Source organism: Polistes fuscatus, unplaced genomic scaffold (genome assembly GCF_010416935.1).
Source record: "Polistes fuscatus isolate 324 unplaced genomic scaffold, CU_Pfus_HIC Scaffold23, whole genome shotgun sequence".
NCBI lineage: Eukaryota > Metazoa > Arthropoda > Insecta > Hymenoptera > Vespidae > Polistes > Polistes fuscatus.
This window is the reverse complement of record NW_025113100.1, coordinates 1,983,274-2,001,293: the sequence shown is the minus strand read 5'-3', so window position 1 is coordinate 2,001,293 and position 18,020 is coordinate 1,983,274. Positions and strand designations below refer to the sequence as shown.

Sequence of the window (18,020 nt, the reverse complement as noted above, 5' to 3'; positions counted from 1 at the left end):
ATCGAAGAAGTGAACAAATAATAATAGAGAAACAAGATTTTTAATTGGAATATTTTGATTTAAGATACGTAGTTAATAAATTAATCCATATTTATTAATTAATTAGGTCACTACGTTTACTCAAGTTAAATTACAGGCGTATTAGCTTTTAGTTTCGATCGTTTCTTTTTCTTTTCGTACTATGAATGTATGTACAGAGCGAAAATTTATTTGCATTTTCGACATCATAAAAATCCAATCATATTTTATAAAAAAAATTAATGAAACTCGAATGCTTAACGAGTAAAGCTTGCTACTCTTACGCAATAAACTCAATGAATTCTACTAGAAAATGATACGATTACGTAAAACGTAGAATTAAGCTTACTAACTCGGTAAGGTGTTTAATGAAGGGGGATATTTCGTAACATAGATTAAATTGCGTTCTGTATGAATACAACTTTCGATTTATTTAACGCTGCAGATACTCGTGTTTATTTTGAGATTATAGTGGTATCAGCAACGATACTTGAAAAATCAAATGATAAAAACATTTTGCCGATAGAAAAGCCAATAAAAATCAATCAAAGTTAACAATTTATAAAATTCATTTTAGGGCAAACAATGACAGCCGACAAATCGACATCGATTTATTGATCATTTCAACATCGAAATCTATTACAAATCAAATATAGATACATTATTAAATATCCACAAACATTTGGTCAAAGATACACAATCGAATAAGTATGATTAATGAATAATGATTACGAACCTTTTCAACTGTATCAATTCATTTGAGTGCAACAATTGTCTAATCATTCTAATTAAATAAATGCCGAATGAATTATTTTTTTTTCCTTACATTCAAGGAAGTTTATTTTCGCACAGTACTTTTCGTTTTGAACGTTTTTAAATGTTAATCGGTTTAAAGCCGTAGATTAATTTCTTTGCACCCTCGTAGATAGAATTACAATGGAGAACCGGCTATTTGCTTGCTCGTAGGAAGATAAAGGGGTCTTGTAAACGTCAGCGTTTCACTTCTATCCAATTATTTTCATAGCGTCACACGTATGGTTTATGCCTGTAATATCCTTGCATGCATGTAAATATGTACATACATATATGCATGCATACATAGATATGTGCGTAGAGGAGGACGTTGACCTTTCGAAATCCGAATCTTCTCTTCGATCGGGTTAAACGAAGAGAGTAAAAAAGAAGGAGAGAAAGAAAGATGGAGAGAAAGCTGGCGGGAATAGTGGTGATGGTCCAATTAAGCGTTCTTTCTCCTTTCCGTTGCCACGGCAATCGGTCCGGTTCGAAACAAAAATGAAACCAACAAGGAGTCGTTATTGGAAATTCGTAGAAACGTGATCAAGCAGCGAGAAGACTTACTGTCGCGCGTGTTTCACGCTTTTCCTCTTAATTATTTTGCACGTGGGATGATCCGGTTGAACACACTTTCTGACACATGCACCATACATGCACATGTACGTAAGAAAATTCATTAAAAGTCACTTGGATAAAGTATACACATTTTATTTTTATAGTAATCGATATATTATTTTTGATTTCCCATTAGATCAAAGACTTTGGGAGTAAAGTATACGGATGTATGCACGTGTTATTTCTTTCGAAAAATTTGCAAAAGGTACGTGTTTGTGTTCAAAAAACAACGTTGTATTCTCGATGAAAAAATTACTTTTTTTCTTTCTCTTTTTTCTATCTTTCTCTCCGTTTCTTCGTCAAGGATTCTGAAGAAGGAAGAGGTATTGCAACGGGAACTTTGAAAATCAATTGGATTCGCGAGCAATATAAGCGGAAATTCAGAAAGTCAACCACCTACGTTCCAAATACTCGACTTTATCTTCTAGTTTCCTTCTGTTACCCCCGACGGGCACGAATCTCTTATGACTTACGGACTTTGTTTTACTTTGTAATAAAGTTTATCGTGTGAAAATGCGAAGGAAAGAATTTATACGATTGGTTCATCTACATATTATCTGCTACAAAGGAAAAACTTAATAACAGTTGTAGATATTTTCTACATATGTACGCTGCATAGACTTTACCCTACGCGAAAGAATAAGTTTATATAAATTGAAATAAAAATAATACTTACTTTTATAAGAGGTCCGCAGGAAAGTAGGAAATTCAAATGTTCGACATTATCATTTCTGCTGCAAAAGTAAGAAAATTCTTTTATTTCTTATTCTTACAGAAAGAACGCGAATACAAAATTCTGAAGGAAACAATTATTCGATAGTTATCGATAGTTATATTAGAGACAAAGTCGAGTAAAATATTATATTAATGAATCGATATGCTATATAATAATATTCTATTAGCTTAATCCTTTTTTTACAAAAGTTTGTCTGTAAATAGAACTTTGACAAGTAGTTTTAATTTCTCGGAGAGAACTTTCATAGATAACACGACTTGGAAACTGTAATAAACTTACACTATCACCAATCACGAAGTATAGTGGCACGTTTCTAGTTTCTTCTTACGTAAAATAAAATTCGTCGTTCGTAGCCCCGTTCGAAATCGGGACCGATCTCTTTCGTGGAGGACTTTTCAATTTCTTCGTTCGGCTCGTCGAATTCGAAAGTCCGTTCGAATAGGAAGATGCTTTCATTACTTTAGCATGCACTGGACCGAATCTTTTTGCCAACTCTTCTTCAACATCGGCTTTAGGTTTCGCAAAATGATATCGATAGATCAGTTTTCCTCTATAAAATCGTTGAAAGTTAAAGGACGAACGAACCACCAACGCAGCTTCGATATTCGATTTACTAGAAGTCAAATATTTGTCGAATTCTCGGAGAGAATATCTTTTAAGAAAATGCAAACATCAGTTTGGGGAAATGTAAATCGCGTAGTACAATTTGGTGGTCTGTGTGCGTATATTTATCTTTGCATCATTATAACGAAGATATCGACTAAAGAGAGAAGTATTGTCGAATTTTCAAGAATTAAATGCCACGTTAAATTGGACAATACTTTTCTCCAGTCCGACGCCTTTTACCTCTTAATCTGCATAATTGTTAGTTATATTATTCCTATCGACTTATCTTGACTAACTTAGCTTATCTATTCTCCATAATAATAACGTTAATATTATTTGATTATTTGAGTCTATCGTTATTTTCTATCTACTCGTGTAGTCTATTATCTTGTCTTCAGACGATTACGAGCCGCTATGATAAATTTGATCCCCTTTTCGTACTTCTTGATATCGCAAAAAAGGCGATCAAGAGAAGAAAGGAAGCGCAGAACTAGTTGTTGAACCTCTTTATATTATTTCTTATTGGAGGGTTTTCTTTTGACTGTACCGGTCGGGATTCCATTGGAATCTTCACCACTCGTAGACGATTTCTCGCAGTCCTTTTTCTGAAGCGTAGGTATGGAAGATTTGCTGTCGTGTACGTAAGTCACGTTCGCGATTTTACCAGTTACTGCCTCGACTCTTTGCACAATTTCCGCCTTCTCCACATGCGTTTGTGTTAACGATTTATCCATAACGATAGGTAAGTCCTCTTTTCGTCTGGAAAATGACGGTATTCTCGTTACTTTCGGCTTTTCTCTCAAAGGAGGTCTCTCGAGAGTAGGTCTGTTCTCTTTACGTTCCAAGATCTTATCCTTCTCGACGTTTTGACTATTTTGTCGTTCCACCAATGGTATTGCTGAGATTTTCGGTATGTTCCTTTGATCTCGGTTCTTTTGAAAACTAGTCGTAGGTTTGATAATGATTTTCGGTTGTTTCGAATTGGCCAAGTTAGTATTCTTTGGATCAGCAGCAGTTATTATGATACGTGGTTCTTTTCTTTCTTCTTTGGAGCTGGTTAAGTTGCTAACACTGCTCGATCCTGCACTGGATTCTAGCTCGAACCGTTCGGATGAACCCGAATCCATGGTATGAGTTTTCGAAGAAGATACGACGGTTTCAACGGAACAAGTATTTCCCATATTTGTTATTGTCTGGTAGAGATCTTGATTGTCTTGTCCTGGAAGATTAAGCACTCTCGGAGCGATGACGATTTTTGGCTCGCCTGTCCTATCCCAATTTGCGTTAGGACCGATCAATCGGTGCTGTCTCTCCGGCTCTCTAGGAGCAATCACGATCCGTGGTTCCGAGGATGCCAATGACATTACCGGCACTACCTTGCCATCCCTCGCTACGGGCTTGTACCAATTAGGGTTGCCCATTCCTGCTTCGACGAAGTCTCTTCTAGGATCTCCAATGTCTTTGTCGAGTGTCTGAGATGTTGGCGAAAACGTGTAGGATCCACCGTGTACGGGACACCTTGGATTCTTGTAAATGGTATCAACGCTCCCGCCACCGGGATGAACGCTGTTCATTATAATGTTTCCTTCGATGGAATCGATGATGCTTGGATCGGAGTTGTTTTTGCCGGAAGAATCTTGTCGCTTGGTTAAAGGTCCGATGTGAAGATCACTGGTAACTGCTTCCTCCTCGGAATGGTTCTCCTTTTCTTCGGCGAATTCCAAGCTTTTAGACGGGCCAAACATTCTTGGCGGTGGTAATGGAGGTTGCCCCGAAACAGGACTAGCTAGAGTACCCTTGTATCCTCTTAAAGAGTTTCCATGTTGTTTCGGCAGGAACAAGGTTGTCGGTACAGGAAGCGAACGTCTTTTCTCAATGTCTGGTAGAACCTTGGGGTAATTTCGTCGTTTTATCGTTCGAAGAGCTTCCTCCGGACTAACGGACTCTCTTTCGACCGTTGGTTCTCTACAAGTGACGTTGACGTCACTAGGCGTACTACCGCCACCAAAAGTTGTCAATTTCGTCGATTTCACGTAGATTTCCTCCAATGGAATAGTTTGATCCTCGGCATTCTTCGAAGCCTCGATCTCTATGGTCTCGTCACTCCTTTCAAGATTCGTTCGCGGAATTCGAGCTTTCAAATTTGGATTGATCTTCGCGTAGAGACTGCTTACACTCCCAGAATCGGATTCATAGATTCGCGGAGTCGAGAAATTCGGTTTCATGGTTCTCAAGACGTTCTCCATTGGTAGTGGATCGCTTCTAGAATGATGATGCTCTATTACAACGACTTGAGGTGTCATCTGGAATTGGCTGCCGGAATCCGATAGAGGATAGTCGAAGGATTGTTCGATCTTCTCGACGAACGTCTCCTCCTTCTTCGACAACTCAATTGGTACTTGATTCAAAATAGATTCGGTCCTCGTTGCCGGGGTGGCATCGATTCCTACCGATACCTTTGCTGCCTTTGACTTTTTACCTGGTCGTACTACGATCGTTGGACTTTCGTCGTATATCGGTTCTTCCTTCTTACCCTTCTTCAATGCTTCCTCTTCCAATCGCCACTTTTCTTCTTCTTCTTGTTTCGTTAATTTCGCCTGATGCTCTTTCGCCAGAGTTTCTCTTGTTTTCCGCAGAAACCTCGGCGAACACCTTTCAAATATATGAAATCAAACAAATGAATAGTCCTTTAGTATAATCATATTTATCATTTACGGAAAGACTAACTTTTTTATACAAGTTTAATAACAATTTTCACAACAATTTTCACGATCTTTACTGAATATCTAAATAGAGATCGTCATAACGAATACTTTGTAGTACGTTCAGAGATCTTTTTGTAAAATATTATTATTCTCTTTCTCTATGACTTTTGCGATGGAACTTTCATGAGAATAATCTCTTTATTCCTTCAAATTTAACCAGAGAAAAAGTAGAAGATGTTGGAATTGTAGAAGATGGGTGAGAAACAAAAACGCTCTTAAAGGAAGCAATGCTACCTTCTGAATGCAGCTTTCCTTCTTTTAAAACATCACTTGAAGCGTACACTTTAGTCCAAACTAAAATAAGGAAGAGAAAGAGAAAGAGAAAGAGAAAGAGAAAGAGAAAGAGAAAGAGAGGATCATCTTCGTGCTCTAAATCTTCAAAAGTATATATATATATATATATGTGTATCTATACGTATACATATATACAATATCTCGTATAAACAAAATGAAAAGCCCGAGTTCTATTCATTGACGTGTAATGGAGAATCCGTACTTCTTCAGGCCGAGTAATAATCGTGGAAGGAAAACGAGCGGAAATGTACTTACCCTCGTTAAATAATTTTGAATGTACATACTTTTAGAAGATAATGAAAAACACGAGTTTGCCACCGCGATGACGTAATATATACGATGCTTTTAATAAATAAGACTTTAATTGGGATTGCCACTAAAGATAATTAAACGATGACCTAGCGACGAAAGAGCTTAGCTTAATTGAAACGTTAATATCGTACAAATAAATTCAAATCCACGTTTGGGAATTATTTTTTGCGATTAAAATTTGTCTCCCATTCGTTTTTCTCTTTCGAGGTAATATGGCAAAAACAGTTTTCGATATCGGAATTCTTGATAGCTCTCTTTGACAAAGTCGACGTACAAAAGGTGGAAAAGAGAATCGCGAGAAGCAACAATGTCGATTAACGAAAATGTCCGTCGAGATAAGTTCAATATTCATAGGCACGATTGAGTTTCATAGAATCGATCGAAAAAGACTCAAAAGAAAGATATTTCGATAGGAAGGAATATAACAAAAAAAATAAAGAAGTCCGTTCAATTCGTCGTATTCTCTAGTGTATCGATCAAATGGGAAAAAGCCCGATTTTACATCGCGAAAACATATACAATAGCGTTCGAAACACAAAAGGGGGAATCTCTCTAACGATAAGTACGTCCACTAATTGGATGACCAATCCATTCGATGCTCAGAACGTTTCAAACTAGAGCTCGTTGTAATGAACGAATATGCAAAATCGATTTACTTTCTATTTTTTGTGAGAAATACGGATTAAAAGATTACGATTTTATCCTTTATTTCCAAATGTAATTTTTACCAGCTTTAAAAATCTAACCAAACGAAAGGAAACAGTTAAGTATTTTCTCACCTGTGTACAATTTCCTGTTGTATCCACTCTCGAACTTTAATATGGGTATCGATAGTAGAATTGGAATTTTCTCGAGAAAGTTTAGATCTTCTGCCAAAGTTGGAATTGTTGTCGTAAGCTTTGTCACTTTTGATCACCTCGTTCAAATCCGGCTTGCTATCACTTTTATAACCAAGATCGCCGTAATGATTTTCTTGTTTTTCCGTCTTCGGTCTTTTTGACGTTTCGTCTCTCTGACTGAGACGTCTCTTTAGAGGTTTTTCATTCTTTTTCGTAGCTTGACGTTTCCAGTATAAATATAAGAAAGCGGATAAGTTGATTATCAGAAATACCACGCCGAAACCGATCATTATCGTTATAACCGAGGAACTTTTTAAAGAGCTTGACTCGGACGTGGTGCTGTCAAGATTTGGCTGATTCGTCGTCGCAAAGAGAGGTATCAGTGGTCTCTCCTCAAAATTACTTTACGATATTATATAATAAATATAAGAAAATTTGTTAAAATATAAAAATATTATCGTTAATCGCTGACCAGGCACCGTAAATGTCGTAGTTCTTGTCGGAGCTTCCATTCGCGTATTTACCAATCCCATCAGCGAAGTCGAGTATAGGGGGTCGTGGACCCTTTGGTCGATTGAACATCGGAATGTCTTTGCTGGGATGCCTCAACATGTTGGGAAGATCCTCGTTCCAGAATTGCATCTCAGCAGAACGATAGTGAGAGCCAAGCTTTGGCGGTATAGCTAGGACGAAAGAATTTCATATAGTGGTCAACAAAGACTCTCTGGCGACTCTGCGTACACATATATAGGTACACACACATACACACACACACATATATATATATATATTCCAACATGATATACTTACTTAAATTAAAGTAAGTTTGATTTCTTGAATTGTACTCCAACCAATCAAGCTCGTACTGTCCCCATTCCTTTAGTCCGTCAGTCAAGTACGGATATCTCTTGGCTGCGTTTGGGTTCCTATTTTATAAATACACCGTGCATACAAATAATATACGTGCATATATATGTATATGTAGAGAAATATTTTCAAATAGTTTATATTATTTACTCTTATTGAAATTAACAATACGCATTTAATTGCACTAAAGTATCATTGGTTTAGTTAGAAACATCGTATATCGTGGAAGAGACGCATAAATGCTACAAGTGTATTTATTGAGATTGTCTGGACATATGTAACAATCGACTTGGTTTTCGTTTGCAAACGTAGCTACTAAACAGCTTTGTTTCACTTAATTGGATTGACCCAGTTGAAGATGATCCCACAACATATCGCGATGCATATGCATCTACTCCGGATATATATATATTCCGTGGCAGTGTATAGATAGTACTCGGAGAGTGAGCGGGATCAAATCAAGAACCGTAAACGAGGACGAAAAATGGAAGGCATCGCGACGAGAGTTCAGCATCGCCTCGTGCAAGCTTCCTCGAGTAAAATTATTCTCACGCGGTGAGCTTGAAGGAAGCCATGCTGATGAAACCCAAACGACGAGCTGGGACAGAGTGCACGACTGACGGATTGCGATTAATGTTGGAAAATGGGATGCGAATGTAATATCCGAGGACAGAAACACTCTCCTTAGAGTCATTCTTCAGTATTACCGATCTAGTTTATCATTATGCATTCCTGATGGATCTACGGATTTATCAACTCTAAGTCTAACGATTTAGGAGACGTAATTTGCTTTGGACGATATTAGATAGGATCAACTTTACCTCGCGGGTAACTAACTTTATTCGTAATTCTCTCACGTTTCGAATAGATTCATCAGATTTCTGCCCTACGAGAATTGAGAGAGATCTATCATTTTTTATTTTATTATTTCTTTTTTCTTTTTCTCTCTATTTCTGTCTCACTCATTTATTTTCTTATAATTTTGATCTTATTATATATTGAACTTGAGATTGAACGTAAAATCATAATGATATCGGATTAAATGCATAAATATATGTGTGATTTTTGTTCCAACTATTATCCACGTTAGAAATTTTGACTCGATGTCAGTAGGAAAGACAGCTCGAGCAGATTATCATTACCATTTCGTTTCGAGCAGTAAACGTATAAATATTCAGGCGTACTAGAGTTAATTGAAAATCGTGTTTTATAATTCGAGAAAGCTCCGTGAAACGGTCGGCTTTTCTCGACATTCCACTCTTCGTCGAAAGCGGATTTTCGTAGAACGTAAAACGGGTAAAACAGGAGCGTCGCCTTAGATTCGCTTTGAAAATCGTTTCGGTCCAGCCGAAAGCCGTTTGGAAAGTGCCGCTAAAGCTTTCCACCACCTTTCTAAACAGCCTTCCTCCTGTTTCTCTCTCGTTTTCCTCGTAAAGCAATTTTCCAGGCTGCCACTAGCTGAAATAGGCGTGCTAATACTACTTACAAGCGAGCAATAAACGTTCGACGCATGTTTATATCTATATAATAATACACGTAACGCAACAACGTATACGTTGATTTCATTTTATTTCGTGGTCATTTTCCTTGTTGGAGAGTGTAAATTATCACTGACATGTCTGCAACGAAGAGACTTTTGTTAGCGGCCACTCTAGTACGATTATGAACCCTGGAATGGAGAGCGTTAAAGTGCATCGTCATAAAAAAGGTACAACCGAGTTATTTTGAGGGAAAATTTTAGGCTCCTCGAATAGACACGTATGAAATTGTTATTTAGTAACGATACGAATTGGCGGACTGTTAACAATTTAACAAGCGCGTCATCGAAAATAAATTTCATTTTCGTTTACCTATAATATCAATGTATTGACATTTTATATACTATCACCGTTTAAAAAAGAGCTCGGAAACATTTTTGCGGGTATACATCTAAAGTGCATTTTAAAGCACCCTCTATGTATCCTTCTACTCTGAAATATGGTACGTGTAAATATTTTAGATCTACGTGTAAAACAACCGCAAAAACGTTTCACAAGTTTTTGTATTTTTATTATCGGAACGTTAGGAAGCGTCGAGGATGAAAGAAGCGGCTTCGGACTGAAAAATATGAAACTAATTGCATAATTTTCGAATAGAAACGATCAAGCTTACCCAATGTATGCAAAACTGCACCACCAATTCATCATGGCCTCGGAAAACAATGTCTCGCCGATGTTGTATCGAGTACGCAAGTCGTACTTGCTCCCATCGAGTGGAACGCCGAGCACATAGGACAGCTCTTCGCCGTGTATCGTCTGTTGTCGTTGTTGCTGTAAAATAACGAAGCGACGATATCGATCGATATGTCCCGGTTTTTGTTCCACCCCCGCACCCCCTATCCTCGTGATATCCCATTCAACGGCGTCGCCGATAATTATACAAGCTTCGAATAACATCACCAAGAGAGAGAGAGAGTATAGTACATGAGAGAAATCAGAAATAATCATCCGGCCGAGCCATCGCACACCACCAAGCTTGAGAATATTTAAATTAGCAGCCTTATCTCTAGCGTTTGCTTCTCCTCTATCTACATACGTACGAACAAAGTGTCAATTTTAGTTAATTTTATTTATTTGGATGTTCATTTTGTAAGCTCTCTTCCAAATTACATTTGGTTCAATTCTAAATGATCCTTATCCTCCACTTAAGAATATCGTGAAATTTACTCTCCAAGTATAATGCATATGAAAGTATTGATTTTTCGACTAGATTCATTGAGAAATGAAACACCCGGTATACGAATCCACGCTAGAGACATTTTTCACGCGCGCCAATCCGATTCCTGTCGGTTTTTTCTGTCATATCCTTCTTTCTTTTTCCGTCTAGCTCTTGGTATTACAGGAAAACGTATAGAATACGTGGGGGTAGACGCGTGCGCGCGTCTCATACTTCGATCAGTGCGTTCGAGAATTTGCGACTTTACCGTAACGATACAACGACTACGTCATTGAACTTGGAAATGGAATTCCCCATATTTATGGTGCACGATACGCCCATACGATGCAAATATCCGTGTCGAAGAGGCAACAGCGGTAACCGAATACGTAATATTTACCGTATTTGCCATAGGTATTTGCCTGTGATATCGTCCTATAATACCATTTTCCATTGCACAATACGACTCTCATAACGATATCCTCTTTTTTGGAGGGCGAAAGTGGCTTTTCTGTTATTCGTTTTTTTATTTTTTCGTTTATTTAATCCCAATACGCGAACGCGAGTTGAATAAATATTACGATTATTGACCGATACAGAGTGTATATTATATTTAATCCGAGTATAGAAAATATTTTTGTTTCTTTTTTCTTCGAAAATTATTCAAACAAACAAGAAAAATTTGAAATGCGTGATATTTTGTAATGTCTAATTGAAAAAGCAAATTGATTTGACAAAAATAAAAGGATCGCTTTAACGGTTCTTAAACATCTCTATCCAACGCCATAACGCAACACAAATTTGTAACGCTCCGGTGATTTCACAAGCGTCTACGAGCTTAAAGAGACCTTTATGCTGATCAACGATACGATCAAGGGTCGGTTAAGTGCACCTACATCGACACCGAGTCGAGAGTGCTGGATAATTTGGAAAATAAAGGACCAGATCCAATCGGAGAATGAAACTTTAATTCTACTTGAAAACAGTTCGACGTTTCAGCCAATTTAGTCTCTGTCTAATAGAAGTCACAAGAACAGTTGGCCTTAACCCAAACAGACTCATAGTTCGTGCTCGTGATTTTCGTTTCTTCAGTTTACGAACATAATGACTATTGTTAAACCATCGAATGATAAATTTCAAAGTGCGAGACGGAGAGTCGGATAAAGGAAATTCCGCGATCGTATTTTTATCGATTATCCGTAGATAAAACGACATGTTACGTTATTTCATTATTTTCTTTTCTTTTCTTTTCATTTTCTTTAGTTTACATTAAAATGTGGACACGCGATACGAGCAATGATTACTTGAAATCGATTTTCATTTTCAACGCTCTTCGAAATTAATTAACATATTCGTGTAAGTCCAAGGAGTAGTCGATTTATCAACGTCAAGGTAAGGAGTAACTTACGCCGGAGTAATCTTGCATAGCCTTCGGATGAGAGAAGACGTACATGTAGCTATTCGGGTTTGCTCTAGAATGTAAATTGGCGGTCATTATCAAAGGTGCGACAGTACCGCTGTCAGAAAGTGCTTCTAGGACCATGTCCCTATTCTTCGTCGCGTAGTCGTCTGTAAATTCGCCATAAAACTCTCCATAGTGTTCGAGGATCTTCGATAGGACGAGCTCGGGTTCCAGCTCGTGCGTAGCCTGTGAAATTGATTAGATATCGTTATTATTTTTCCGAGTGAAATTGTTCATTTAGATCTGTGAAGGATGATTCTTACCTTGGCATGATCTCGAAGGATCTCATCGCGTTGATTATCGAACAAACCGTGTTGTAAGGCAGTTTGCGATAGAATGTGAAATTTTTCTGACTCGGTAATGCCGTACATTAAGTCATATCTGCGCAAGTATTTACAAGTGGACGTATTAGAGATATTTTGCACGAATATACGCGAGATATATTCAAAGCGTGCTTGCTTCGCACGTTTAAGCGGCGAAAAGGATTAATCTAGTGCGCGTACCCACTTGCCGCAATAATACGCGGTAGTACGTAATGCCGTGGTAAAAGGTGGTTGCTCTTAAAAGCATGCGACTGAGACTAGGCGAGAGAAACGCTACCAATATCGTTTTGTATATTTTATCTCCTCTACTCGCCGCCTAGAGAATATATACATCAAATATTTTCTATATATTCTCCAAATATTTTCAATATATTTTCATAGATTTAACGGATTCAGCTGATTCGTAAATAAGTGACGCTAGAAGTAAGGAAGTTTGTTACTTTGTAACGCCGCTTATTATTTACGAATCAAACCAATGTAAAATAAAATAACTTACCTGCCGAAAAGTTGCGCGTCTTCCATGAGGTTAATAGGTTTATTCGGTATAACAGCTTTGTCAACGAGAGGTGCGAACGCCGGCACGTATCGCGGCTTGTGAATCTTCACGTTGAGAAGCGCTTCGACATCTTGAAAGCGCAGACAATGCGCCAAATCGCTGTCGTTCGTCGTTGGACAATTCAAAGCTATCGCCACCTGCGAAAGGAAACGATTCCTGCAATTTCCCCCGAACAGCAATGAACATTCCTGACCTATCTCGGCGCTCTCGCAACGATAAACGATCATTGTTTTTCTGTTTTTCCTTTTTTCTCTCCCTCTCTCTCTCTCTCTGTCGCTTACCGGAATTTAGATCGTGACACCAGTTTATTCTCTTAACGTTTCTTTGTCCGATGCAATGGAAGAATGGCTTGCATTAGTATTCCTATTCGTATTCCTATTCGTATTCGTATTTTCACGGGAAATTTGTGATGCAAATGAAACTCTAATAAATCATTTGGCCATTCATTTACTAATTAAATGTATTTAATCGTTTTTATAAATTACCGGAGCTATATATGTAATAAACGTCGAGTCATTTGGATCGATCATTCGAGAGCTTTAAATAATTTCTTAACATAATGAATACGAATAAATTAATTCGATTGAAAAAAATAGTTTTGACAAATTGCATTTTTAAACCGGAAGAAAAAAAATAAGAAAGTCTATAACACTCGCAGAATATGTCCTATTTCCTATTTTCCCTCTACGCGAACTTTCTATAAAACTTTTACTTCTAATGTTGCAGTGTTTGTAAAGATATAAGAGACACAATGAGAGAAAGAGGCGAGGAGAAAGCTCGAAGAGTAAAGACGGTGGAAACGCAAAGGCGTCGACCCGTGTTGCACCGATGCGTTTAATTTCGCGTTCGAGATACGTAAGAGACTTCCTAAATCCTCTCATCCCTTTGACGACGACGGGATCAAAGGCGATGGAAAACCTTTAGCGGGCCTTCGAGCGAACTCGGTTCTTGTCTCCCTACCCCTACCCCTACCCCTTCCTACGACCCCCTACGCTACACAAAATTTCGCGGATTTTACTAAGGACACCTTTTCGTTCCTTTAATCTAATAAACCATTCACTCTCTGTCTAATATTACAACGATATAATGGCGAGGATTATTCGTTTTCTTCCATTTGCGAATTAAAATAATACCATAAGAGAAAAAAGCATTTATCGAAGGGGCAATAAACGTAATTAACTGTAAATTTTGAAACGGTCGTTAATGCAGCATAGACATTGAAAATATCGTTCGTATTGATCTACGAATTTAATAGGTATTTAAACAATAATAGTCGATTTCATTGAAATTCAATTGAAATAAAAGCGAATTAGCCATTTCATTGTATCTAGCACATATTCCTTATAATGTACGTAGTAAATTAATTACTACTAATGGCATATAAAATAATTCGAATTCATTTAACCGATGATATAACGCAACAGGAGAATTCTATGTATAATGAGTTTCGGAAATAAAACCGATCGAAAAATCGATCGGATTTTACACGCGGTCTTCCGAAAGGTATAATGGAAAAAGAGAAATTTGTATTTAACGCGATAAGTTCTTTCTCTCTTTCTTTCGCGTAAAAATCCATCTTCCATTGGAAATTGATCGATGAAACTAGAATATCTTCTTACCTGCTTGGTAATTTGCAGCGGCGCCTTGCCGATGGCGTCAGCACTCAATGCCGAACCGGACATCAGAATGGCTCGCTTGAACAGACCTGAATGTTATAAGAGACAGGAACGATTAATAACTTTTCTGCTTGCTCGCTGTGTTGAAAAAAAGTATGAAGAAAGTGAAAACGAAAGAGAGGAAGAGAGGAAAAGAAGCCGAAAATCATCTTTCTCTTCCTTACTTACTTTTTTCTCTTCCGACCTCGAGGTGGAAAATTACAAACAAGGGTTAGGATGAAAAATCGCAATCTACTTTTTCTCTCAGGTGTTTCTATACGAACGTGGTCCTAACTATAGTTTTTCTACTGCTAGAAAGGATTCACCTTAGTTTCTCCAAACCGTAAGTTTCAAAGTTTCATTAAAAAGTCTCTCGCAAGTTCTCTGAATTTAGGGAATTAATCCTGGTCGTGGAGTACCCACTCATTAAAATCCTTACTCGAGAAAAAACGACTAGAAAAAACCGTGGTATACGTATATCCATAATTATTAACCGAAGCTAGGGGTTGAATCGGTCGATCGTGGTGATGTGTCAAGGGTAGCAAAGGAAAAAAAACTTTCTCGATTATCGATTTTTCGAGTATGAAAAATAGTGGAATCTTGTCTGTACTGTTCGCAAAGTAAGTACTTATGTTCGCCATGGAGTTTGCAGCGTTGTGGGTTGGGTGATGGGTACGGAGATGGTGGTAGGAGATGGTGGTAGGAGAGAGACGACCACAGGATCGACGAACGCGTTCATGCGAGGAACGTTTAGACCGTAACACGTACGACCAAGCTGTGCTACGAGCTGTGCCCTTCCTAGTTACTCTCCTAGTTTCTCCCTGTAATACGTATGCACGCGTGTGTGCCGGTTCACCGGTTCACGCCGTCCACGATCTACGAGATTAATTCACGAAACGATTCTCTATCCTTCTCATCCTCTCTCAAACCTATCTTCTCCAGCCTTCTCTCCGCCTTCCTTCCCACCTTCCCACCTTCCCACCTTTCATCCCGCCATTCTAACACCCCCTTTCAACAAACTTCGATCTCGTGAAACTGGCCAACTTTAACATCAACTTCTCCAACACGTCCTTCTATTCTTCTACCATCGTCGTCTACCGGAGTTGAGGCCAACTTTATTTACACCTATATATTTCTCGTCGATAACGTTATTATTTTTCAATACACTTTCTCCCATTCGAGCAAAATATATTCCAATTTTATTTTGACTTAGAACTTTGCATTTTTTGGAATTATATCGTTAACATATATCTATGTAAGACGTGATCAAGTATCATTGCTAGTTGTGTTTCTAATTTATTTAGTTTGCCGACGACGCCAAATTCTTCCTTGGGAGAAAGTTTACGCGACATGGAAAAATTCGACGCTCCAGGTTTATATGAAATTTTTTTCTACGTGACTCCACAAACTGGAAGTTCTTTTAACGAGTTTTCCTGGAATTTACCTAGAGGGGATTAGTTTCTCGTTGAACGACACCAATTCGAGAGCACAGTATGTACTGGTTTGTATACACGTTAGGGGCATACAGAAAGGGATGGAGTTGTTTTTCCAAAGTCTAAGTACTTTAATATATTTTTGAAATACGGAAACGTTTTAAGGGCGTACAGGATAATTTCACTCTTGTTGAACTCCGAATACGCTTTTGCAACGTAGATATAAAATACCTAACTACGAAAAGATATGGATTCCTTGGTTAGACTCCAAGTTTTTCGGATTCTCAATTTAGCATGAAATATAGCGAAGTCCTTCGGAAAGAAAAATATTTACTGAAAGAGTAAACGCTTACAAAATGTTCACAATTAAAATGATTACATCTTGGCTTTTTTGGTTTTTACATTAGTACTTTTTATTGAAATTAAAAAAGTAGTCGTACCTTCGTTGTTTGCAACCGGACTGAGGAGAAGTAAATTAGCAAAAATAGCACCGGTACCGTGGCCAACTAAGGTCACAATGTCGGGATCTCCACCGAAGGCAGCAATATTTTCTTGGAGCCATAAAAGCGCTGCTATTTGATCCAGTAATCCAAAATTACTCGCCGCGTCGTCCCTTATACCTGGTCTTAGGAAACCTACGGGAAAATCACTTTCTTTTCTTTATCCAGTTACATCGAGCGAGTCAATTTTTCGTCGTTTATTTTTCGACGCGTCTGCGTTGTTCTCTTTAACGCGAACCACGTTTCTATGGTTATATAGTTATAGTTTGAACATGTAATAATTTTGTCCGTCGATATTTGTTTTTGCCAGTGCATTTTTAATCTAATTTAAATAATAAATGCAAAAGTTTGGACCTCTTAGCTTTGAGGGATTTTGCGGTATTGCAGTTCCGTCCCTGACACATTTTATACTTAGGTGTATATATTTTTGTATATTTTCACAAATTCTAACTCTATTATAATAAATCCTAGTTTCTCTCTCATTCTCTTTTTTCTCTTCTCTCTCTCTCTTTGAAAATCTTCCTGCAATTGGTCGCTATATCCCCGTAAAAGAACGTCATGGTCTACAGCGTAGAAATAGTGAACGCTATCTATCATCCACGGAGAAAGGAGACTTTGAAAAATTTGGAAGTAAGAAATAAGGTAGCGGAAGCCTTGAAGAAAGGAAAAGAAAAAATGCTGATAGATGCAAGAGTAAAGTTCATTGAGTTTACCGAGACTTGCATCTCGGTGTTTACGTTATTCCAAGTTCGCAAAGAACGAGTATATAGTAACGTAAGTATAGAAGAAAGTTGCGTTTTACAAAGGGAACCTTTCGACTGACCTTTCCTTGTGGAAAGTATAACAAAAGTAGGAGCACGATACAAATGGACGAACGTTGCAATAGAGAATGAACGAACGTACAGCCTAGCTGGTAAGTGGAGTGGTCGAAGTAGAAAAAAGAGCGTAATAGCGAGAGAGGAGAAAAGATATAAAGATAAAAAGAGAAATGAGCGTGCGCGAGAGAGAGAGAGAGAGAGAGATGGAGAGAAAAGAAAGACGAGTCCGAAACCATAATCATAAATTAGGTTAAAGTGCCGGAGAAGCGCTTAGTAACTCCGCTTTAGGTGGTCTGCTTTGCTCGAGTAAAAGAGAAAGAAGGAAAGAAAGAAAGAATGAAGGAAAAAGGCGAAGGATAGAAGCTCACGGATAACTTGGCCCCTTCGCAAAACATGGGAAAAAATATGCTCCTCGAGTTCAGCGTGGTGGAAGAAAAGAACAGAAGCGTTATGGTATAAGAGCCAGTTCCGCGTTTCGGACTAACTAACAGGAAAGGAGGCTCTTTAACCTTTCGTTAGTTTGATTAAGCTACGTACTTCGTCATTTTCATCTCGCGCTTCTATCTACTAGATTTCTTTTTTTCTTTTTTTCTTTTTTTCATTAGTTAGTCAAAAAGAACTCGGCGCGAAAGATAAAGCGAGTTAATTTGAGGGATGAAAGAATCGAACTTTAGACAAATTGGAAATAGTATCGTTTATCTAATCCATTGAAAGCATAGTTTGAATTTGTTT

At 37.9% G+C, this 18,020-nt stretch overlaps 1 protein-coding gene across 1 annotated transcript in view; it reads right to left on the bottom strand.

Annotated features, from left to right (window-relative positions):
• Positions 1–2,156: 2,156 nt before the first annotated feature.
• LOC122518144 overlaps positions 2,157–18,020 on the bottom strand; it is a 55,626-nt gene continuing 39,762 nt past the window's right edge. Inside the window, exons 4-13 of the mRNA XM_043636883.1 lie at positions 16,411–16,605; positions 14,502–14,587; positions 12,823–13,019; positions 12,267–12,384; positions 11,950–12,189; positions 9,999–10,156; positions 7,791–7,906; positions 7,453–7,663; positions 6,921–7,382; positions 2,157–5,422 (exon numbers count right to left, since the gene is read on the bottom strand). Of these exons, the coding sequence (XP_043492818.1) occupies positions 3,283–5,422; positions 6,921–7,382; positions 7,453–7,663; positions 7,791–7,906; positions 9,999–10,156; positions 11,950–12,189; positions 12,267–12,384; positions 12,823–13,019; positions 14,502–14,587; positions 16,411–16,605 (3,923 nt within the window). The 3' untranslated portion in view covers positions 2,157–3,282. The remainder of the gene's footprint in view (positions 5,423–6,920; positions 7,383–7,452; positions 7,664–7,790; positions 7,907–9,998; positions 10,157–11,949; positions 12,190–12,266; positions 12,385–12,822; positions 13,020–14,501; positions 14,588–16,410; positions 16,606–18,020) is intronic.